This window comes from Chondrus crispus, genomic scaffold (assembly GCF_000350225.1).
Source record: "Chondrus crispus Stackhouse genomic scaffold, scaffold_46, whole genome shotgun sequence".
NCBI lineage: Eukaryota > Rhodophyta > Florideophyceae > Gigartinales > Gigartinaceae > Chondrus > Chondrus crispus.
The window spans coordinates 332,968-355,542 of record NW_005179382.1 but is presented as its reverse complement, the minus strand read 5'-3'; the positions used below and the strand labels follow the sequence as shown (position 1 = coordinate 355,542).

The following is a 22,575-nucleotide window of genomic DNA, read 5'->3' as shown; positions in this document are numbered from 1 at the left end:
AACTTCTCGTCCGTTCACAGCACCCTCTCCAAATCCCCCTGTTTAAATACCCATCTGTCTCCCTCACAGCTGACTCACCTCCATGCGTCTGGACCTCCACGATATCCCGCTCCTCTGCTTTCTCCAGCTCGACCTGCCGATATCAAGCATATATGAGACAGGAAAAGAAGAGCAAAAAGGCTCTTCTTTCCTGTCTCATATATCCAGTTTGCAGTAAGTATCCCGACAGTGCATGATTTTTCTTATGTTTATACTAAGCGATCGATGATCGGTCGTGCGTGGTGCGGTATGAGAGCTATGATATAAGACAAAATGCTAGCGATCGTGTCTTAGAAGTTGAACAAAGGACACACAAATTGGTTTTACCATAGAACATCCCTTTTGAAAAAGTTAAAAGACGAGATGGAAAAAGCAGAGGCATTAAAGCAAAAGCATTACCATCTCGCATTTCCCGTCGTAGAAAGCGGTACCAGCGCGGGGCGAACGTCGTAGCATGTTCGATGGTTGCAAGGAGGGGATTGAAGGGGTACTAAAAGCACTCTTGCGTACATTGCTTACGGTAGCCTAGTCCCCCCCCCAAAATGATCAAGAAATCAGAGTCCCCCTACCATTGTAACAACTCCGCGAAAAGTGCGAGTCGGAAATCCAAATTCCCCCTCCTATTTGGGTCGATTTTTTTCGTCCCCCCCCTTTATCGAAACAAAATGCACCTGCCCCCTACTGTATCGATACAATATCATGTGTCCCCCGCTGACACCGAAAGATTTTGACCTTGTCCCCCTCCCAATCTCAGAATGACCCTTTCGTTTTTTGTTCAAGCCTTGGGGGGTCTGTTCAAGAACGACGGGGATGCCAAGATAGGCATATCATAGGGCCCTTGGCCATGAGGTGGCGAAAGCCATTTCGTCCAATAAGAACGCTCCGGACCGCCGCCGTCCATACTTGGACAGCTGGCATTGGGCGACGAATGTAGTCGGACCAAAAAGGGAGAATTTTGTATGCGCACCATCGTAGATTTAACTATTAATTAGTAATCTACACTCGACGGCGGCGCAGTATCGCGCCTACCAGTCTCGGACTGGATGACATAAAGTTGTGTGACCGGGGGCAGCTCGCCCCCTCACACCGGAGAGGGACACACTCTCGATCACGTTTATTGCTCACCTCGTTCAGGGGACCCCCTTGTACGTGCACAGCGTCCCATTGAGCTTCATTGCTGTGCTTTTCTTGTGACACGCTGTACAGTCCTCGCCTAACGGTACAGTGCTATATTTCCATGCAAATGAGCGCTGGCACCCGCATGCATTGCTCTCGAAGGCTGTCTTATCTTACAACGCACCCTTCTCTCCTTCGTTGAGCTCTCCCTTTCACCGCAACTTTATTCGACCGCACACCCGGTACGATGAGTCGCGTCCCCCAGTCCGATCAGATGCGCGCAAGCGGTTCCGCGCGGCGCAAAGTCGCCCTCCCCCCCGGCCGCTCCCAGCTAGACTGGGTGCGTAATTCCGGCCGTCTCCCACGCCCTTACCAGCGCCCAGTCTCCCTGCGCGAGCTGAGAGCCCACAAGAGCAAAGAGAGTGCGTGGATGGCGATTAACGGCCGTGTCTTTGACGTCACCCCGTACATAGAGTATCACCCCGGTGGTGTTGAAATGATGCTCATGGGCGCAGGAAAGGTACTTTCAAGAGTATGGTGAGGAAAGCATACAACGAGTTGTTTCCAGATTCTGACTTTGTTGTTTGTGAACTCAATGTTCCCGTGTGCGCGTGGGTAGGATGCGACTTCGCTGTTTAACAAGTATCACTCGTGGGTTAATCCTGAATACATGCTCGCGCGATGCTACCTCGGCCCACTAGATGCGAGCGAGAGGACGGGCATGGAGACCGCTTCCGAAAGAAAGGTCGGTCCTCATCGAGGTCTTGAGAGTGATGACAATAGCAAACAATCAAAAGACGAAGCTTCAAGTAAGCGAAAACCTTCGTCTTCGCCAAAGCAGGCCAAAGCCTCAACGACATCCCTGCCAGAGGTGTCCGAACATTTCGACGCATTGAACATCGCAGAATTGGAAGAATAGCCCATCGTCTACTTCAGCTGCTTCTATCCCTGAGATGACACGTGTGACCTATTTTCTTGTCGCATCTCGCACCTCTACTTCGCGGACACCCCCACTGCTAGAATGAGCCCATTTTCTGCAATCGTCACTGGCAGCAACATGACGTTGAGCGGAAACGGGAGCACAAACCCGCTCGATACCTGCCAGTAGATGCCTAGCAACGCGAGCAGCGTCCAAGCGGCCACCAGCAAGGGGTTGCCTTCATTGAAGATGTTCCTGTCGGCATAGCCGTACCGCGTTAAATACGCACAGACACCAGTGATGAATAGGGAGCTCCCCCGCATCGCTGCGAAGACGCTTGTCACTGCGCGCATGAGCACCCATGAGGCGGACATACCGACATACCGGAAGCCATACTTGTTTACAACCTGCAACAGGGTATGGTTTTGTTGCGAGACAGAAGGAGAGGAATTGTGAGCTTGAAGAATGGTTAGTGTCAGGGCAGCTGCACAACAGCGCATGGAACAAGTGGAATTGAGGAACTTACGGGAATCCACTTTTCATAGTCGTCGGGAAGGGCGTACTCGAGCATCTGTGTCGTAAACGGGGAGAAAATTTTGTTGAGCACATCGCCGATAGCAGTCCCCAGGGTGATGGCCTTCGCAAATCGGACGCGTAAGGTAGCTAATATAGCGACGGTAGCCATTGTCAATCCTTCTAAGGCGACGGACACGTTCTCCGGATTGATAGATCTGGTCAGAACCATGATGCGGCGAGCAGCGAGGTCTTTCGCTTGCAGTTGCTCAACATCTGCAATACCGTCGCGGTTCGCATCAACCTGTTACACGAAGCAATTTCACACCGATAATAAGTTGTTAGCTTTAATCTTCTCACTGGTCATCGCCGGCACAGCATTCGCGCAGGTGCATTCGCGCAGGCTGTTTGAAATGCAACAACAAACCTTATTATCTCTCTCAAACGCCGCGCGGGCTTTCCCCCACTCGTAGTACAGTGCCCTGACAGCCATTTTGATATTAGCCCATCCAAAGATATGCGCGGCCTCGAACGAAGCAACCAGGGTCATGTACACGCCGCCAAAAAACACGAGCAGGAAGCCATACAGAGCGACAAACAAGTCCTCCGGATGATACGGCTCGAGGGCCTTCCAAACGGTCTGGACGAGGTCAGAGACGCGATCGAGTATGGGCTCGACGGCGCCAACGATTGTGGCGAGAGCGACAAACAGGGGGCTGACGGTGTCATGGACCTGCGCAAGGTTGAAGGCGCGGTCTTGCGTTTGGGAAGCGGGTTGGGGGGGATCGACAGAGGAGGCAATATCTCGAACTGTGTCTTTGACGGCGCTGCGCAGGCCGCTTGTGCGAATGCGTATGCCTTCCGTGTCCATGATGGGGCTGTCAAAGAAATTGCAAACAGAAGGCTGTCGTCGAGGATGATATAAACTTTAGGTTCTACGCGGAGCTTGTCGCGTGAAAGGAGGGCGTCAGGTTGACGTCACACGGGCTTTAAGAATAAAAGGTCGCGAAACTGATTTATTATTATTGAGCCAACTACAGCAACCTGTAGCTGTTTTGCATTATGTTATCTTGGGATCATGCTGCACTTTACTGTACAGGACACGTGTAGGGGTTGGGCGTCGACGGGGCTCTGGTAGAGATGATCTAAGAAGCTTACCCTTTCCCTGGATGATAACACAGTCTCACATTTACTCATCTATCCCGATCAAAGCCCTCGAAGGCCGCTTTGATGCCCCGCTACATCTCTCGTTGACATGCCCATCACCGAAAGCGATGTCGGCATTACCGAATTCCTTAGCTACCACCGCCCCTTTCGCGCAATCCTAAAACAGCGCATCAATGACTTTGTCGTCAACGAGGTCACCCGCTCCGGCAAGATAGCCAAGCTTACCCGTTTGGCCCAGTTTCAGAGCAAACCGTCTCCCAGGGAGCACGAAACCACTGCGGCTGATAATGCGGGCAACCAATCCACACAACCTGCGTTCGAGGCACTAGAAGCCTGTTTTGAAGAACCGCAACGAGCATCCATTTCAGACCTCATCCGGAAGGCTATCGACTCTCAGGAATCCGAAGTCGTGCTTCCCATTTGTACTGACAAGCAAAGACGAACGGCTATGCACGTCTGGGTTCGCAACAACATTCCACAATACATCACCGACACAGTGACGCGTGAGGTTGACGACACCCAAGGACAGGCCGTCCGACTGCGCCTCAAGAAATCTTGCCGCCCCTGGAAGCGCCGCCGCACCGACTCCTTGTTCAACACCGATGCCGTCGATGCTGCCACGTACGACCCGCGCGAGGGCAAGCACCTCCCGCACAAGCATCGCGAATGGCGTGAGGATGCCCCGCCGCAAGTCACCCGCCAAACTTACGTCCAGTTTGTGCTGTGGAAGAGAAACAAAGATACCATGGACGCCCTCAATACGCTCTCCAAGATCTTACGTGTTCCGTCCAGCGCTTTTGCGTACGCGGGGACAAAGGATAAGAGGGCCGTTACCACCCAGCTCGTTCAGGTGCGAGGGGTTTCCGAGAGCCGCTTCGCCCACGCGAATAGGACGATAACTAGGCGCGAGAGGGGTGGAAGATCGATAGCGGTTGGCGACGTTGAAATATTGCCGAAGGAGACAAAAGGGTCGCTAGGGCTGGGCGATTTGAAAGGAAATCGCTTTACCCTAGCACTTCGGGATTTGGATTTAGCAACTGAGGACGATCGAACGAATGTGCAAGCGGCTGTGGAGAGTGTGCGCAAGCACGGGTTCGTCAATTATTTTGGCTTGCAGAGGTTTGGGTCGGGTGTGTCTGGGACTCACGAGACTGGGTTCGCGTTCCTGCGCGGTGATTTTGAGGATGTGTGTCGCAGGATATTGCTGCCGTTGCGACTGAACGAGTGGGATGAAAATGGGAGAGATGGCATCAGACCGGAGCGTCGGCAAATGAATGATGCACTCGAGAAATTTGGGAAGAGGGAGATATCGGCTAAGGATCTCTTGAGAGTGCTGCCCAAATGGATGCATATTGAGACGGCCATCGTCTCATCGTTTGTCCATGATGAAGATCACGAGCGGGACAGGTATGATTACAGGGCTGCCTTTGACAAGCTTCCGCGCAATTTGCGGCGCATGTATGGCCATGCTGTGCAGAGCTATCTGTGGAACGTGATAGCCTCAGAGAGGATCCGCATGTGTCGTCCTGATGAACAGTCCCGCATGCATGCTATCAAGGGAGATATCGTGCTCATGAATCCGGAGGAGAAAGGGGAGATGAACTTTGAGACAGCCGTGAGGGTGGTGTCTGAGGAAGAAGAGCGGCAAAAATCTGTGTCCGTTTTCCAGGTACTGATACCGGTGCTCGGTTCTGAAGTATCACTATCGCATGGTATGCCATACGCAGAGCGCGTCCAGGGAATGATGGAAGAGCAGAAAATCGATCTTGCAAATAGACTCACCTCAGACTACGGAATGAAGGGTACTTACAGGCCCCTACTGTCACAGCCCGAGGATGTGGAGATGGAGATTGTGTCTTATTCCAGTTCATCTGATGTACTAATCGAACCATACGTCCCAACCTTGTTGGGAAAGAACCGAGGAGAAACATTTGAGTCTGAAATTGACATTCTAAATGGCGAAAAGCAAAACACGGACGACACACAGACTGCAAAGGAAAAGAAGACTAGGACTGCCGCCGATGATAATCGTAACTCAAATACCTCTGCAGCACAGAGGGATGTCATCTCAGATGGGAGAGTTAGCTCACCATTGAGTCACGAGGACTCGCAGCAGCTGGGCGTGGACACGCAAGGCGCTGGAATACCAGAGGAACCCAAAAAGGCACTTATAATAGCGTTTACGCTTGGACGTGGGGAATTTGCAACTATGCTGATTCGCGAACTGACGGGTCAGAATAGTTCTACAGCGAATCAAAAGGCACTGCAGAAAGCCATCCGCGAAGACGAGCGTGGCTAAGGTGCGCTCTTCCTAGTGAGTACAATATTTACAAATATGAGCCGAGGTGTCACAGCTCCACGAGCGCCTCGTATAACCGCTTCATCTGTTCTTCTGTGCCCATCGATATTCGGATGCAATCGGCAAGTCCTTTAGCTGTGTAGTACCGGATCAAAATCCCGCGCTCTGCCAGTTGTTCCTTGACTTGCGCTGCAGTCCTCCCCCCCGCAACACGACACAGAACGTAGTTGGACTGGGACGGAAACGGAGTCAACCAGTCGAACCGCTTAACCTCCTTGTAGAATAATCCCCTCTGCGCTATCATGCGTTCCACTTTGGCCAACAAGTTGCCCTTCTCTCGTATCGAGGCTACGGCGGCGATCTGCGACGCGACGCTGACGTTGTAAGGTTGCTTGATCTTCCACAAGTGCTCAATGATCCCAAGCGGAAACGCACCGTAGCCGACGCGCATGCCCGCTAGCCCGGCCCATTTGGAGAAAGTTCGTAGGACAACGAGGTTGTCGTAGCGCGGCACCCAGAGAAGGCGATTGTCTTGCGCAAACTCAAAATAGGCCTCGTCGAGCACGACAAGCGTGGGAAGCGCAAGCAGCCGGCGCAAGACGTCATCGGACACCACAGATCCGTCTGGATTGTTCGGGCTGGCGACGAAGATTATCTTTGGGTAATCTTCCGGCGCAGCGTTTTCAAACACGTGCTCAACGGCCTCAATATCAACTGCAAAAGACCCGTGCTTGCGCTTCACGTTGACCACGTCTGCCCCGTTGACATCAGCATCAAACTTGTACATCCCAAAAGTCGGCGGTAAGTTAATAACAGAATGACCTTTTCCTGGCACAATGAACAACCTAAACAGCAGGTCAATAAGCTCATCCGCGCCGGCGCCTGCAAGCAAATACTCCTTCGACAAGCCAGTATAGTCTTGCAAGGCATCTCTCAAGAAACCGGAGGCGGGGTCTGGATATATGTGCAAGTACTGCGCATCGGCAAGTCCCTTGGCGACGGCTGGGGCGGGCCCATATGGGTTTTCGTTGGCGTCAAGCTTGACGATATCAGCGGGGGAGCGGTTGAGACGTTCGGCAAGAACTTCGTACGGAAGGATCGGGGTGTAGGGTGACATGCTCTTTAACTCTGGACGGATGTGATCCACCGGAGTGTAGACGCGGGGGGTCGATTGGCGTGCGGGTGTCGTCGACATGGTGAAAACGCGAGTAACAGGGCGACGAATGGAGGGGAGAGGAAAGAGGAAGGCGGGACTTAGCATTGTGAGGTGGTATCGGAGGCAAAGCGCGACTCGTGATCGGGGAGAGATGGGAAGGTAGTTCTTGCTCGCAGAATTGGGACCGTGAGCATCTAGAGAGCCAGGGATGGGGCGAGTTTTGGAGAGTGTGTGAGAGGGAGACTGCGCTGCAATGTTTACACGTGTATATTGTTGGGCTCCCGGGACAGTCCACAATGTGCGACCACACCGCCATTGTGTGCACGGATTCAGGCCGCAAGACATCAGGGGATGTGGTAACTGGCTTCTCTTCGCCAGCTTATCCTCGTTTTCCAGGTTCCTCCCACGCGGTCTTCAGCTTGGGTAACTACAGGCCCTTTGCGAAGCACCAGCAGAGACAAAAGCACGTTAATTCCGCGTTCGTTAGCGGTTAACAGCAAACAATGCAACTCGACTTGGCGCCACCTTCGAAGCGACAATATTCCATCAATGACCGGCACGAGCGATCAGCTGACTTTGAAACCCCACCTGTGGGTCAAAACAGCAAATTCGTGTAAAGCCGTCGCGCCACAGAGGCAGGTGTTTATCGACATTACGTTGACATTTTCCATCTGTCTGTACGTGGACATTTTGAAGCGTGCTACAGTACGTAGCTGCTCCTGTGCAGAATGTCGTCATTTCGGCGTGGTGTGAATATAAACGTCTGAATACAGGCAGCTATCGTACTTTTTATTAAGCTAGTTAACAAACGTCGCTTCCTCGCCTTCCCGCGCTTGTATGCTACAATTGTAGGTTTGCAACCTTCAGCGTCCGTAGCATTTGCTACAGTCGACCCTACGCATTAGTGCTGTCCCGTGTAAAGACTAATAATACGGCACTAATTCGGAGCGGCACAATCAGATGGCAGAACCACTACCCGGCCAGAACTCTGTTATTAGAGTCTGCTGTTGTTGCCTTTGACCCTGTCTCTCATGCCTAGTTTCTAGAAAAGCTCGTTTTGCGGACCTCAAGTGCGATAAGGCATTTCACACATCGCACTCCACACCTAGATTCTCCAAAGACCCGAACAACCTTGCCAGCACTACAGCACTCGGTACGGCCCGCCTCTCCGTAATTTCACACTCGTCTTCTGCCACACAATCATCCATCAATGCATCACTGGCAGACTGATTCTGTAGCTCTCCACCAAAGCTTTTGTTCCGAGCGTTGTAGCGGTGTTGGCCACAATTTGTTGGAGTGAAGCAAGAGAGCGTTCGATGTTTCGGCTGGTTCGCTCTGAAATTTTGAACTGACGCATAACTGTGGTATTCGCATTCCCGACCTGCAGCAGATGCCCGACCTCGATTTTCTGTGCAATCGTAAGGCGCGTACACTTCGATTTGGCGATCTTTTCAGGAATCATGTTAGCCCTATGCTCGATTATTATGACGAATTTTTATGCCCCTTTCGGGACATAAATCCCTAGCTCCTCCAATTCTCTGAGTTAAGAGACGGGATCATGCCCCTTCGACAGGCATTTACTTCCCGGTCACGAGAGTGTAAGGCATGTTCGGTAACGTGGATCCTTTGATGAATGGCGGAATGTTAAACTTTTTTTTGTGGACCGTTTCGAACACTTGGTCAAAAGCATCACAAAAAGTATTCAAAGTCGTGCTCTACGTCATCCTTTCCTATGGCAGTGTCTCATGAACGAACGAACAGTGCTCTCCGGAACAGCACATTTGTAGACAAAATATTGAGCTCTCCGAATTGTAGTGCCCTTCATCACCCAGGGAGTGTACTTAGGAGGTACAACATCAACAATAGTCATCAAATTCATCCTACAATGAAGGAAATTGTTTACGAGTTCTATGTATCGCGCTGCCTAACACTACGTAAACTACGATCAAATACCCGTTTCTCACTAGCAGTAGGTCTGCCTCTCTTTAAGGTGTCCTTCGAGTTCCAGTCCACGCAACACACAGTGCATATAGCCTGCCTACACGCTCGACACCACTGTATTTGCCTTGAGCCCTTTCACTTAATCTTGATCTTTCCGTCTTTCTCCCCCCGTAATGACCAGGAACAAAGAACACAATAAGTGAAAGGTCCAGAGACCCTTTTTGTGCTATTCTTCTGTTCAAGCAGCGGGCCTTGTGCGTCCCAATGTTATACCTTTCTGAAGCGTTTCTAGTAAACAATGGTTTGATCCTTCCAGACTCGTTATCTTCATTCTCATCAAGAAGACCTCCGTTCTCCTTACTATACCTCTCAAACCACTCGCTGGCGAGCTCCCGAGCGAAAGTGCCAAACGTAATGCATTGCGTCACTTTGTGACTCAGTGCAGCGTAACCCTGCCCATATGATACTTCAGCATCCTCCAAACCGGGCAAAACTTGAGTTCTCCTTGCCACGTGAAGTCTGTATGCAACTGCAGCATTATTAATCTTCATAGACAGAAGACGTGCTATGATAGAAACCACCGGGTGTTCGCTCATGTTGCTCCTAGCTAGAGTTCTCAAATATCTAGATATCACATCTACTCCACCCTTCAGGTTGTTCCAGTACACTGGTGGCGTCAGCCTTATCATCCTGGAGGGTGTAATAGGCTCCCTTCGACGTAGCACTTCTCCTCTTATGGCTTGGCTGAGGCTGTAGTATGACGCAAAGCCGTATAGGTCGGACGCGTGTGACGTCTTGAGCATAACATCGTACTCGTTCGGTATGCTTTCCGTGGGTTCGGCAATTCACTGGAAGGCAGCCACTCGGACACAATCCATGGTGAAAGTATAGCCGTGTCTGAATGTCTCAGAGAATGACACCATACAAACGTACAGTATACGACCGTCTGTAATAGAGCCACCTGTTCCGACCACATGCATCACCTTGTTGATTGCCAGCGTGGCCGCATGGTGTACAATCTGGCTTCTATATTGTACAGTAGGCACCAGCGTTCTGAACAATTCAGTAGACTGGGCGTTGACGCCCACGTTTCCAGAGCAACCACAGAGCCATATATTCCAGCGAGTTCTTTTGCATTCTCAATGGTCCTGATCGACGTCATAGTTTTAACCTCTACTACATAGACGTCATGATCCCCTTCCTCATCCTCGGCAGACAGCAACGCGTCAGGGCTGTCGGCCAACATCGGGCATCAACGGTTCTCTAGAAGTCCTGTGCACCGGACGTGTTTAACCTCGCAGGCAAAGGTTTCATCCCATTGAAAGTTTGGTGAGCCTAGTCGACACCTATACGCTCCGCCGCAGTTCTTTAGAAACGCCGGTAGTGCCTCAACAATGTTGTTTTCATTGCGAGTTCCTTCTCGCATTCCAGTTGTCGCGACAAGGGGCTTCATCACCCATGCTTCAAGTGACGCCTCTCGAAAGGCATTGCACACACGCTGCGCAGCGGCATGACTGCGCTGTTCTGCACTGCCGTCGTCATCATTCAGCCCGGAGTCCAGCTCAACTAAATTACTGGCTATGTCGGCCTTCAGCTGGTTCACAGCAGCGACGAGCTCGGACTTCGGGACCCGTAGCTCCAGTCCCCTGTCAAAAGTGGACAACATCTGCTGCAATTCAGCCTTCCTGGTTGATGCAATGCGGAAGGGGGTCATTTCTGCTAGTCGGGTTGCTACTGTGCGGCGTGTTGAAGGATTGGGCCGGTCGGTCAGATTCATACCTTGGACCCAGGCAATTTGGTCCCACTTGTTCGTGAGTAGTAACCGCACGTCGTCCTCGTCGTCGCTGAGCGCTTGCACGCCTTCGACGATTGTTCTGCCACGAAGCAGGGCAGCGAGACCTCTCATAGAAGCGACATAGTTCCGCACTACAGCGGCAACAAACCCGTGCCCAGTCCTCGACGTGAATCTAAATGCACGCAGAAGGAACCACACAGAGTCCTCTGACTGCAAATAGGTTCGCGGTGTGACGCGGGCCAACACTTGTTCTACGTGGCTCTTACCGCTCTCTGGTGGCACCACTTGAACTTGGGACCTCGTGTGTCGTCTACTGTACCATTCGCTTGTTAGGGGAACGTCATGAACAATCATCGCCGAGACCAGTTTCCTAGTAGCCGCCTCCTCCCGATACTTGTTGCGGAAGACGATAGTGAAGCATCTCGAAGGAAATAAAGACGCGTTGTTGTGAACAAGGGCAGTTACACGCCCAGAGCAACTTTCGTGATAGACGCAGGCCTCAACGCCCCGGGCCGCGGGGGTTCGACTACCACCGTTCTTATATCTTGCCGTGTACACGGCCCGACAGCCGTTCTCCGACACCACCATACCTTTATGGCGACGGGAAATCGGGCCGTCACCGAAAACATAGCGATACCACAAGTCGCTCTTGTGCGTGCCTAGAAGGCTAGCACCGAGAACCTCAGACACAAAATGAATTGTCCCTTTAGAATTGTATCCTCTGTCTGCCGAAAATATGGCATCAGGCATAGTGTAATAATATGGATCCTTCCGGTTCGGTGTTAATCCGTCACGGAGGGGGTGTCCACGGTAGCGGTAAATTACAACGCCAGCAACCTCACTAGGAGGGTGGCTTGTGCGAGACCGAAACGGACGAAGGGAGATGCTACCCCTGAAGACGGGAGGTGAGTCCTAATTAGGAAGTTGGGGGCTAGCTCAGAGGGGATGGGGTAGCTGGTTTATTCTCTGGGAGGGAGGCAGTTCCTCTCTAGTACGTCTGCCTCCCTCGGGTCTCAAGCTACTGTACGACTACTGTACAGTAGCTATCATAACTACTGTAAGAGACACCTCCCGTGTACACGTGTGTCACTGTGCCCCTGGCACCACGTGTACACGGACCTGTAAACTAGTACACGTGTGCTGTCACTGCAGCTTGCACGTGTTCACTATGCAACGTATGGTACCTTGTAAATTAGGCCACTCTAGCAACTGTAGAGCGTCCGAGAACGGAATTGTCATACTACTACATTCCCCTCTTCTTGGACTGCACCACGCCCCGGGGCGCACTGTGTGTCCATTAACACACGTCGCGATGTGGCCACGAGGCAGCTAAATTTCATTTACTTCCGAAACGCGTGTGCGCCCTCTGCGTGTCGATATCATTCCGGTGCAATTGATCCGGAATGTTGCACAAGATTTGCTCTAAGATTCACTTCTGTATCTGCAACTAGACTACTGTATCCCCTGCCTTTTCGTTACCTTGATTCGGACAAGGTAACCCACATGGGGCGAGCGCGAAAGGACGGAAACTGAGAATGACGAAAGATCGTGGTTTCTACAGTGCTCCCCGTCTGTGTCAGCAGACGTGGCAGTAAGTTGGAGACAAAGAACCCGGAGCGACATAAAAGAGGAGATAGGAAAGACATAGGAGAGAGGGAGAGCATCGAGAACCATCAAATAAACTTGTTCACGTATTGAACTACCAGCGCACGGCTCCAGCGAGCTACCTTCTGTCCTGTGACGGAAGACTTGCGAAAAAACCGCATTTTGATCGACATTCGCGAATAAAGACAAGTGCACAAAATGAGCAGCAGTGTCCCGGGCGCAAGCCAAGACAATGCAGCAAACACCGACTCTAACGCTGCGGCAGAAAGAGTCATGGCAAACGCTGATCGTGGAACTTGCTTCTGGCGTGGTTTGCAACTCTCAAATGGGAGGCAAACTGGACTACGAAATTTGTTTGTCGGATACGAAGCACAAATGGAACTTGCAGGTTTAGAACTGAAGGAAATTATAACTGAAGAACTGACACCGTCGGAATTGGCTCATCCCGATATAGTCATTAACCCGGAAATGTACAAGAGACTGCGTGCATTTCTTGAATCCCGAGGGATACAATGCAATTCGACCGAATGTTCGGGTCGACTCATTCCCCGCAGGGTCATATGCGCTCTTTTTGAAAACGTTGATCGAGAAGGCTGCCTCAGGGCGCTTGCGAGATATGATGCCATCAAGAGAGGTGAGGACGTGATAATCACACCAAACGTCTCACCACAAAACCACATTGGACGCGAAAATCCTTTTGCCCAGGCGCATGAACGCCTGCAAAGGAATCAGGTTCCAACGGATAACCACAAAGGGAAAGTGTCGAAGATTTTTGCTGCCAATTTTCGAAACACATCTGACAAATTTTCGGGAGCTTTAGAGGAGAACTGGCCTCGATTTCTGATGGCATACCAGCAGGTATCCGAAGAAGCTGGTGCCAATACCGAAGATAAGGTTCAATTCTTGCGTCACATTCTACGCGATGAAGCACTCGATTTTTACTACGACCAAGTGCTCGGCAAAGCACGAAGCTGGGGTACCGCTATTTCTATACTCAACGACGCATATTCATCAGAATCTAAGATGGATGCAGTTACGGAGCGCCTACGCTCCCTGACTCTTGCTGACTACGAAACAGACGGCCGTTCAGAACGTCAAGCTCTGAAAGAGCTTACCAAAGATATCGAGAAACTGTCCCCCATGGCGCACCCACAGTTGAGAAGTGACTTCCACAAGAGGTCTTTTCTAGAAGGCCCTGTACAGAGCAGAGAATGGGCACTCATGGTTTCGACGAACCATGAAGTAATGAACATGCCGTACATACGATATCGCACCACATTAGAAAAATTCCAAACCAAATGGAGTATCTTCGGAAACAACTCCCAAGCTCGCTCCAGTTCGAGCTCCCACCGAGCATCCAGATGGAAGATCAACTACGCCGGACCCGCCAAGTATGGAAAAAGGCCACAAAGGCCTGGACCAACAAGAAGTAAGCCGACCTGCTTCAATTGCGAGAAAGAGGGATGTCGTGTCAGGTCCTGTACACAGCCAGTAAATCTAGAGCGTATAGCTCGAAACCTGTCTACTTTCCGTGCAAACAAGGGTTCTCGTTCTAACTACGTAGAGGCATTCTACGAAGTTGCACAAGTCCTCGTCGCAGCAGGGAGAGAGGGAACCATTTCTTTCACGCGGGATTCAGATGCCGACACGTCAAGCGGCGATAGTTCCAATGGGAACACAGATTCGGAAGATAATAACGCCCACTCAGTGTCGTTTGTTGATGACTCTAAAGCAGCTATCGGAATACTGGACACTGTCTCTGCATCCGCCGGGGAGGAAGCACTCCAGTGGTCGGGCAAAAACGCGGCTTTTTAAGTCGGGACTTACCTTGCCGACAGGTCCCGTACACTAGGCTGAAGAAAGCACCTGACAAACCATACAACGACGATTTTGCATCCTTTCGGCAAGCAAGTCAAGCCCTTTTTGTACCCCGCCAGAGAAGAAGTAGAGATTTTCATGTAAAGAGGGAAATATGGAGGCGATACGCATCTGTACTCAGTATGAATGCCGAGACGAAAGGCAAGAGATACAGAAAATGGCATTTCGAGGGCGCTTGCTTAGACGGCGGTGCATCGAAGTCTGTTATCCGGAAACGCCAAGCGCAGGCATACTGCCGTATGTTCAAAAAGGAATTTCGCCTATGCCCTTCATTGGTGACTTACATTTTCGGAAATGGATCATGTGCAAGCATGGGGAAGCTTGAATTACGCCTACCACTCCCGGATGGGCAATTTCTTCCCCTGCTTATTGACGTGGTTGATGCCGACATACCCTTTCTCTTGGGACTAGACGTCCTTGACAATGAAAGGCTGGTCGCTGACAATGTCAGCAACGTACTGGAGAGCCGACGCGACAAATGGAAACTCCCAATTAAACGCAAGCACGGCCACATGTTTGTGGAATGGGGACAAGAATCCATTCGATTTACCAAAGTAGAGCTACAAAAGCTCCACCTCCACCTTTTTCATGCCAACGTCCAGAAACTGTACAACTTGCTCAAGCGTGCTCGCCCAGAGGAAGTCACCGCAGACACAAGGCGGACGTTGGAAGAGATCGCTGATGCAAGCCGAAATTGCCACACCCACAAAGCCGGCCCATATCGCTTCCGTGTGTCAATCCCGGAAGAGGAAGTCAGATTCAATCATGAAGTTGCGATCGACCTCATGTGGATAAAACGGAATCCCTTATTACACATCGTGAACACTCAGACCAGATTTCAAAATGCTGTGCTTCTGAAAGGCGAATCCGCCAAAGACGTGTGGGATGCTTTTATCGAGGGCTGGGCTTCTGTGTACATCGGATATCCAAACCGTATACGTGCAGACCAGGGCTCTATTTTCACGTCAAAATTCTGGAATGGTGTCACATCACTGCATGGAATCGAACTTCAGATATCGGGCGTCGAAAGCCACAACTCTATTGGCGTCGGGGAACGTTACCATGAGCCTCTCCGCCAAGTCTTTGACAAAGTGTTGACAGACCACCCCACTATCGATCCCGAAATTGGTCTCCGACTCGCTGTGAAAGCTCTCAACGACACCACAGGTCCAGATGGAATTGTACCATCACTGCTGGTTTTCGGGTCTCTACCATCCTTCCCCGCAGTCAATATGGATGTGCCAATGCAAAAGGAACGCATGGCCGCCCTTCAAACAGCAAGGAAAGAAATGGCTTCCGTCGTTGCCCGCTTACGTGTGCAAGAAGCCCTACGTTCTAAGATACTGCCTTCCACGCATTTTCTTATCAAACCTGGGGACGCGGTGCATGTCTATCGCGAGGGAAAGTCAGGCTGCAAAAGAACAGGGTCCTGGAAAGGCCCTTTCACTGTCGAGAAGGTCGTTGGCAAAATTATTACTGTAGAATGGGACGGAAAGCCGAAACAATTCAATATTTCTCAAGTCTTACCCGACTCTGAAGTTAATGGGGAGCATGAGCTACAAAAACTCGTAAAAGCTTTCGATCAGTTCCGTTCATCCCCACCGCCAGGTATCCTTGTCACTGAAACGCTGTCTTTTGGTGACCCTCGCAGTTACACATCGGAAATGCAAGAGGCCAAACGCAAGGAACTCTCTGGGTTAGCGAAGAGAGAGGAACATTTGATATCGTCTGTCGCGAAGACATAGAAAAGGGTGACCAGCGACCCAACATTATGGGAGGCAGATTTGTACTTTCCATTAAGAATGTTGGCACAGGCGAAGAGACATGTAAGGCACGTTTTGTTGTCCAAGGCCACACAGATGCTGAGAAAGAATTGTTGGTGCACAACAGTACGACGTTACAAAAAAGCTCAATTCGATCACTCATCGCTATAGCAACCATCTCCGGAATGAGACTCTGGACACAGGATATATCGCAAGCATATTTGCAATCTGCTCGCAAACTTATGCGCGATATATATATCAGACCTTCTAAGGAGTTCAAACTTAACTCCAATCAGCTCCTTAAACTTCTGAAGCCGCTATATGGACTCTCAGAAAGTGGAGACTACTGGCATGAAACCTTTTTCAAACACTTGCATGAAGACTTTGGTATGACTCCAACGGCAGGTGATTTGTCCTTTTTCTTCAAGATTGTGCGAGGGAAACTACAAGGAATGATTGGGACGCATGTAGATGACACTATTAGCGCAGGGACAGGATTTTTTGCGGATAAATCAAGAATCACAGAGCGACAGTTCGAGTCCAAAGCTAGACAGTATGACTCCTTTACTTTTGCTGGTATCCAAGTGGAGAAGACCTGTACTGGATACCTCATGCATCAAGAGAAGTATGCAAAACGTCTCCACGAACTCTCAAAGGATTGCACATTTGCACAGTATCGCTCTATGCGCCAGAAACTTGCGTGGATGACTAACACAAGACCTGATATCTGTGCATCAGTCAACTTGGCGTCACAAGTCACAGAAGGGAAATGGACTCGAAAAGATGTGAAAGACCTAAACAAAACAATTAATCATGTGCAGTTAACGCCACGTAAGGGACTATTGCAGCAAAAACTTGACAAAGAATCATTATGCATGAAAGTATTTACCGATTCCTCCTTCGCAAATACACCATCGCTGCATTCTCAACTGGGCTTCATTGTTTTGCTTTGCGACGCAAGTGGAAGGGCCAACATAATTCATTACTGCAGCTACAAATCGAAAAGAGTTGTTCGGTCAGTGATGGGTGGTGAATGCTACGCCTTTGCCGATGCGTTTGATTTTGCCTTCAGCTTGAGGCATGACATGCAGAAAATTATGTCAAAAAGAATACCACTGCAACTGTATACGGATTCAGATAGCTTGTTCAAGGTAATAAGTAAGAACTCTTCAACGACGGAGCGACGCTTAATGATAGACCTTCAGGCCACAAGAGAGGCATACGGTAATAAGGAAATAGCAGATATCGGTTGGGTTCGCAGCGAAGACAACCCCGCCGACGCTTTGACGAAGAGAGGAACATGTTTGGCCATGAATCGTTTACTTGATGAAGGTAGAGTGGACCTAGAAGTCTTGCAATGGGTGATCCGTGTAGACGGAAAATTGGAGAAACGCTCCTAGTACCTCGACTTGACATCCTTAGAAAACCGGGAGTGTCGATATCATTCCGGTGCAATTGATCCGGAATGTTGCACAAGATTTGCTCTAAGATTCACTTCTGTATCTGCAACTAGACTACTGTATCCCCTGCCCTTTCGTTACCTTGATTCGGACAAGGTAACCCACATGGGGCGAGCGCGAAAGGACGGAAACTGAGAATGACGAAAGATCGTGGTTTCTACAGTGCTCCCCGTCTGTGTCAGCAGACGCGGCAGTAAGTTGGAGACAAAGAACCCGGAGCGACATAAAAGAGGAGATAGGAAAGACATAGGAGAGAGGGAGAGCATCGAGAACCATCAAATAAACTTGTTCACGTATTGAACTACCAGCGCACGGCTTCAGCGAGCTACCTTCTGTCCTGTGACGGAAGACTTGCGAAAAAACCGCATTTTGATCGACACTGCGTGCGCAGTGCCACGAGAGTAGCATCCACGTGTAGCGCTTGCGCAATAGTCTCGCAGATTTTCCGAATCGGTCTTTGCCAGCCTTTCGCGCACGGTGCCACTGCAGTAGCATCCACGTGTCGCGCGTGCGCAATATTTTCGCAGATTTTCCGAATCGGTCTTTGCCAGCCCTTCGCGCACGATGCCACTGCAGTAGCATCCACGTGTCGCCCGTGCCCTATAATTTTCCCAGATTTTCCGAATAGGTCCTTGTACCCCCTGTGCGGGCGGCAGCACGCGCCGCAATTTGCGACGGGTGTGTCGCAACTGCGGCATACTGTACGCATGGGCGCATACAGCGCGTGCAGCCGAGACAGGCTGAGGGAGACCCTTCGTGGGGAGGCGCGGTGGTGAGCGCATTTTTCCCAATTGGGCCTTCCGAGCGCGACAGTCGGCGGCGCGGACGCGGGCGGCGAGGCTGCAGCGGCGGGCTGTGCACGGAGTGCAGTGCGGCGCGAAGGTGCGGGACGTGTTCATGGTCTCCCGCAATGGGGTTCGTCCGTCATCGGGGTTGCCTTCGTTCGTACTGTTCGGCGACTCTCGGTGCCTGCGCTCTCCCGTACAGGGTTTCTTCGAGCGGCAATCGTCGTCGCTGCGTCCATAATGGGTCGTTCGTGCGTTACTAATATCCATGTGGGGTTGGGACTTCGCCTTCGTTAGGCTAGTGACTGCCCGATCGGTTTTTCCTTTGCCATAAAAATCGGCCTTTTTGCCAGTAAAACGTGCCAAGTTTTCTCGTCTTCGAGGCTTGTCCTTGTAAATTAAGGAGCTCCCATTGGACATTCCCTAAAATCTTCGTGCCTCAAACCGCCTCCTTGAACCGCCACCAATTTCCTTTTGGGCGTTCCCATTGGGCATTACCATTTTTGGTCGATTTTTCACGTAACGTGCCCCACTCTCGTCCACCAGCTTGCCTCTGACTCGACCTTCGGAGGCGGAATTTGGAGCTTGTCGCCCTCCTTGGGATGACCGCTGCGTCAGCTTGCTCGCATCCTTTCCCCTTCTGCGGCTCTAGTCTTCGGCGCCGTCCGGACCGGGTTTCAATTAGTTTTCCCGGAGGGGTCTTCTCTTGTCATGGGGACCTTCCCAACGTGGTCTCGATTGAGTTTTCCCTGGGGGCTCCGCCCGGACGGGTCTTTCTCGGCCCTAATTGTCCGTCTTGTCGGTCTTTCGCCGTTCTCCCGACAGGGTTTACAGGTATATCCCAAGCGGGTTGGCTGACCTATTTGGGCTCCTGCACGTTCCGAATCTCACTTTAAAAATTCGGAAGCCTTACCCCTCTTCTTTGAGTGCGCCACGTCCTCGGGGCGGCCATTATGTCCGTGGCCCGCGGCCGTTAGCGTCCTTCAAGCGGCCGTTGTACGGACGTAACCGACGCCACGGGGCCATTGCGAAACTGGCCCAAGCCGGCCCTGTGTGAACTCCCTTCGGGTCGTGATTAGGCGTCGGTTCGCCTCCGCGACGTCTCTGCACGGCGGCATTCGACCTTGCCGTACTCCTCCGAACTCGGACACACGGTCTATTCCCGTCAAGCCTTCCGTGCCCTTTCGGGAGTCCTCGCTGCTTCTGTCCCTTGAGGAAGGCCGACACATTCCCGTGTGACAGAGGGGAGCAGGTGGCCTCTCTCGCGTCCGCCCGTCCTGTGGTCGTGTCGCTTCTCCCGCCCCTTGCGTTATTCTCCGCCATCGGACGACTCCCTCCCGCGCAAGGATTAGGAGGCAGGCCCGCCGCCGAAGGGGCGTGGGCTACGGAGCAACGCCGTTCAGGCCGACAAATGCGCACAGTACCTCCACGGACGTAATTCAGGGCGAAACCCACTGGGGTGCCCCTCCGCCGCCGTGACGAATTCCGCGAACGGTGGCTATAAATACAGACGCGACGGCCTCCCTACCGCCTACAAGTCCGCCGCTCGACCCCACGTCCTTCATCTCGTAACCCGCCTGGGACGACCGACCCGGGCGGTACGGGAAATCGTCAGTTATACGAGCTCGCCCCTTTGGGGTTCTTCTCCCCCTTTTGACAGATTCTCACTTGACTGCCGTCCACCACCAGGGGTCGACCACTTATCCTTTTTAAAAGGACGTCGGTATTTTTCCGAGACGGGTGGTACAGTCTACCAGGAGGACTACATACCCTGGGGGAACTGTAATAAAATCCCTTCCGGGTTTCTTCTGTCCTTTCGCAGGTAACGTTTCGGAAACCGCGACGCGTACGAGATTAGTTGACCGCCAACGACAGAGGTGCGGTCGCTTCTCCAACGCTCCGTCGACCTTGAAAGTTTCACTCGTTCAGGACTTAAGAATATTCCGAGTCCGGCCTCGTGCCCTGTTGTTTTTCGGGGTTTTCTTAAACGTCCGTTGTGGTATGTTCGCCTTTTTGGGCTTGTCCGATCTCGGAAACTTGGGAGTGAACTGCGGTTGGCGGGGCATACCCCCTATTAAAAGGACCTTTTCGGACTGTCCTTTCCTAGGTTCCCTTTGCAGTTCGGTCTGTGCGGTCAAGCAGCCCTGCCCATAACGGACCAACTTTTGGTGGCGCCCCCTCACTTGTAAATTCGAGGGGGCGTGGGGGCGTTGCCGTCCGCGACGAATTCGAGGCACACGAGGGGTACCCTTTGTGGGCTCGTATTTTTCCCAGTTGGGGGTTCGTCTCCAACCCCCTGAAAGGGTCGAGCCTGTGTGTTCCGTATGGGGCTTCGAGTGCCGTGTGTCAAGACGTCCTCGCGGCTGTGGTTCCGATCTCGGCCCGACGGGTGTGGACCGCTTTCGTTCATTTAGTCTCGGCAAGGACCTGTCTCGAGGGATGAGACAAACCTCTACAGTGTGGTCCGGCCTCGGCTTTTCTTCTTTCCTTGCGGGTCCAACGACATCCTTGCCGCCGTTGTAATAATATGGATCCTTCCGGTTCGTTTTTTACCCCGTCACGGAGGGGGTGTCCACGGCAGCGGTAAAATTACAACACCACCAACCTCTCTTTGAGGGCGGCGGTTATGACTCCGGTAAACGGACGAGTGGAATTGCGACCCCGGAGAGGATAGGGCTCAATGAGCATACGCTTCCACCAGGCGGTGGAACGACCAAACTGGGGAGCGTGTGCTTCCGGCCCTCAAGAATCACCGGTGCGGGACGATCTGCCTCTTTTTCCTAAGTTCTCGCCCAGGGGGTCGCTGTCCCCTTTTACTCTGGGAGCGTACGGCCTCGGCCCCTAAGTACGTCGACCTCCCGCGACCGGGCAGTACAGTAGTGATCCACTTCTACTTTGGATCACTACAGTGGAGTACCTCTACTGTACTCCACCGCGGAGTAATCTGCACAGCAGCACACGTGGCTGGGCTCCTGCCAGCTGTACTCGCAGGCAGAGCGCGCACCACGTGTGCTAGCTGGGACTCCCCCGGCTGACACTCCCATTACACTAATTTCTACGCCCCTACAGTAGGACCTACTAGTCTACTGTACCCGATCGGGACGTTAGACGTACGGCGGTACACGTGGCCATTCCGCGGCCACCTGTCACCCGTGGCGGTACGTGCACCCTGTGTACAAGCTGAATTACCCCCTGCCTTTCCAATATCGTCTGATCACCCCTACGGGATCTCCCTCTGGGTCGTTACGTTTACCGACACCGGTCGGTACCCGTTCTCCCACACAACCCTCTTCTTTGAGTGCACCACGTCCTCGGGGCGGCCATTACGTTCGTGGCCCGCGGCCGTTACCCTCCTTCAAGCGGCCGTTGTACGGACGTTACCGACGCCACGGGGCCATTGCGAAACTGGCCCAAGCCGGCCCGGTGTGAACTCCCTTCGGGTCGTGATTAGGCGTCGGTTCGCCTCCGCGACGCCTCTGCACGGCGGCATTCGACCTTGCCGTACTCCTCCGAACTCGGACACACGGTCTATTCCCGTCAAGCCTTCCGTGCCCTTTCGGGAGTCCTCGCTGCTTCTGTCCTTTGAGGGAGGCCGGCACATTCCCGTGTGACAGAGGGGAGCAGGTGACCTCTCTCGCGTCCGCCCGTCCTGTGGTCGTGTCGCTTCTCCCGCCCGTTGCGTTATTCTCTGCCATCGGACGACTCCCTCCCACGCAAGGATTAGGAGGCAGGCCCGTCGCCGAAGGGGCGTGGGCTACGGAGCAACGCCGTTCAGGCCGACAAATGCGCACAGTACCTCCACGGACGTAATTCAGGGCGAAACCCACTGGGGCGCCCCTCCGCCGCCGGGACGAATTCCGCGAACGGTGGCTATAAATACAGACATGACGGCCTCCCTACTGCCTACAAGTCCGCCGCTCGACCCCACGTCCTTCATCTCGGAACCCTCTCGAGTACCTCCGACGCCTCCAGCTATGTCTCCTCTCGCGCCCGGGTCGGCGTCCCGCTGGGTCAACCCGGCAAAGGAGTACGACCATCGTCAACGCGGCACCCCCGCCGAGGCTTCCCAACGTCCTTCCGTGGTGCCGTACCCGGTCGAACAGTACGTGGGCTGGTCCCATTGGTACTTTGACGCTCTC

General features: G+C 52.3%; 4 protein-coding genes; 2 read left to right on the top strand and 2 right to left on the bottom strand.

Annotated features, from left to right (window-relative positions):
- The first annotated feature begins 1,402 nt into the window (after window positions 1-1,402).
- Window positions 1,403-2,763, top strand: CHC_T00006581001 (hypothetical protein). XM_005719286.1 is given in 3 exon segments: window positions 1,403-1,675; window positions 1,775-2,074; window positions 2,075-2,763. 2 exon segments carry the CDS (start codon window positions 1,403-1,405, stop codon window positions 2,072-2,074), a joined length of 573 nt encoding a protein of 190 aa, XP_005719343.1. The 3' UTR covers window positions 2,075-2,763.
- A 7-nt stretch (window positions 2,764-2,770) lies between these two features.
- Window positions 2,771-3,495, bottom strand: CHC_T00006580001 (hypothetical protein). XM_005719285.1 is given in 4 exon segments: window positions 2,771-2,789; window positions 2,857-2,891; window positions 3,015-3,458; window positions 3,459-3,495. 3 exon segments carry the CDS (start codon window positions 3,456-3,458, stop codon window positions 2,771-2,773), a joined length of 498 nt encoding a protein of 165 aa, XP_005719342.1. The 5' UTR covers window positions 3,459-3,495.
- Window positions 3,496-3,842: 347 nt separating this feature from the next.
- CHC_T00006579001 (hypothetical protein) lies at window positions 3,843-6,053 on the top strand. The gene has a single exon (XM_005719284.1). The coding sequence runs from the start codon at window positions 3,843-3,845 to the stop codon at window positions 6,051-6,053; it is 2,211 nt and encodes a 736-aa protein (XP_005719341.1).
- A 49-nt stretch (window positions 6,054-6,102) lies between these two features.
- On the bottom strand, window positions 6,103-7,248 carry CHC_T00009141001 (probable histidinol-phosphate aminotransferase). The gene has a single exon (XM_005719283.1). It carries the CDS (start codon window positions 7,246-7,248, stop codon window positions 6,103-6,105), a length of 1,146 nt encoding a protein of 381 aa, XP_005719340.1.
- Between the last annotated feature and the right edge of the window lie 15,327 nt (window positions 7,249-22,575).

What these genes read in the sequence shown, in the direction of transcription:
- CHC_T00006579001 (XM_005719284.1), top strand. Translation starts at nt 3,843, where the DNA reads ATGCCCATCACCGAAAGCGATGTCGGCATTACCGAATTCCTTAGCTAC.
- CHC_T00006580001 (XM_005719285.1), bottom strand. Translation starts at nt 3,458, where the DNA reads ATGGACACGGAAGGCATACGCATTCGCACAAGCGGCCTGCGCAGCGCC. An exon ending in CGTTTGAGAGAGATAATAAG is followed by an intron (nt 2,892 to 3,014) that starts GTTTGTTGTTGC and finishes TTCGTGTAACAG; the next exon opens with GTTGATGCGAACCGCGACGG.
- CHC_T00006581001 (XM_005719286.1), top strand. Translation starts at nt 1,403, where the DNA reads ATGAGTCGCGTCCCCCAGTCCGATCAGATGCGCGCAAGCGGTTCCGCG. An exon ending in TGCTCATGGGCGCAGGAAAG is followed by an intron (nt 1,676 to 1,774) that starts GTACTTTCAAGA and finishes GCGCGTGGGTAG; the next exon opens with GATGCGACTTCGCTGTTTAA.
- CHC_T00009141001 (XM_005719283.1), bottom strand. Translation starts at nt 7,248, where the DNA reads ATGTCGACGACACCCGCACGCCAATCGACCCCCCGCGTCTACACTCCG.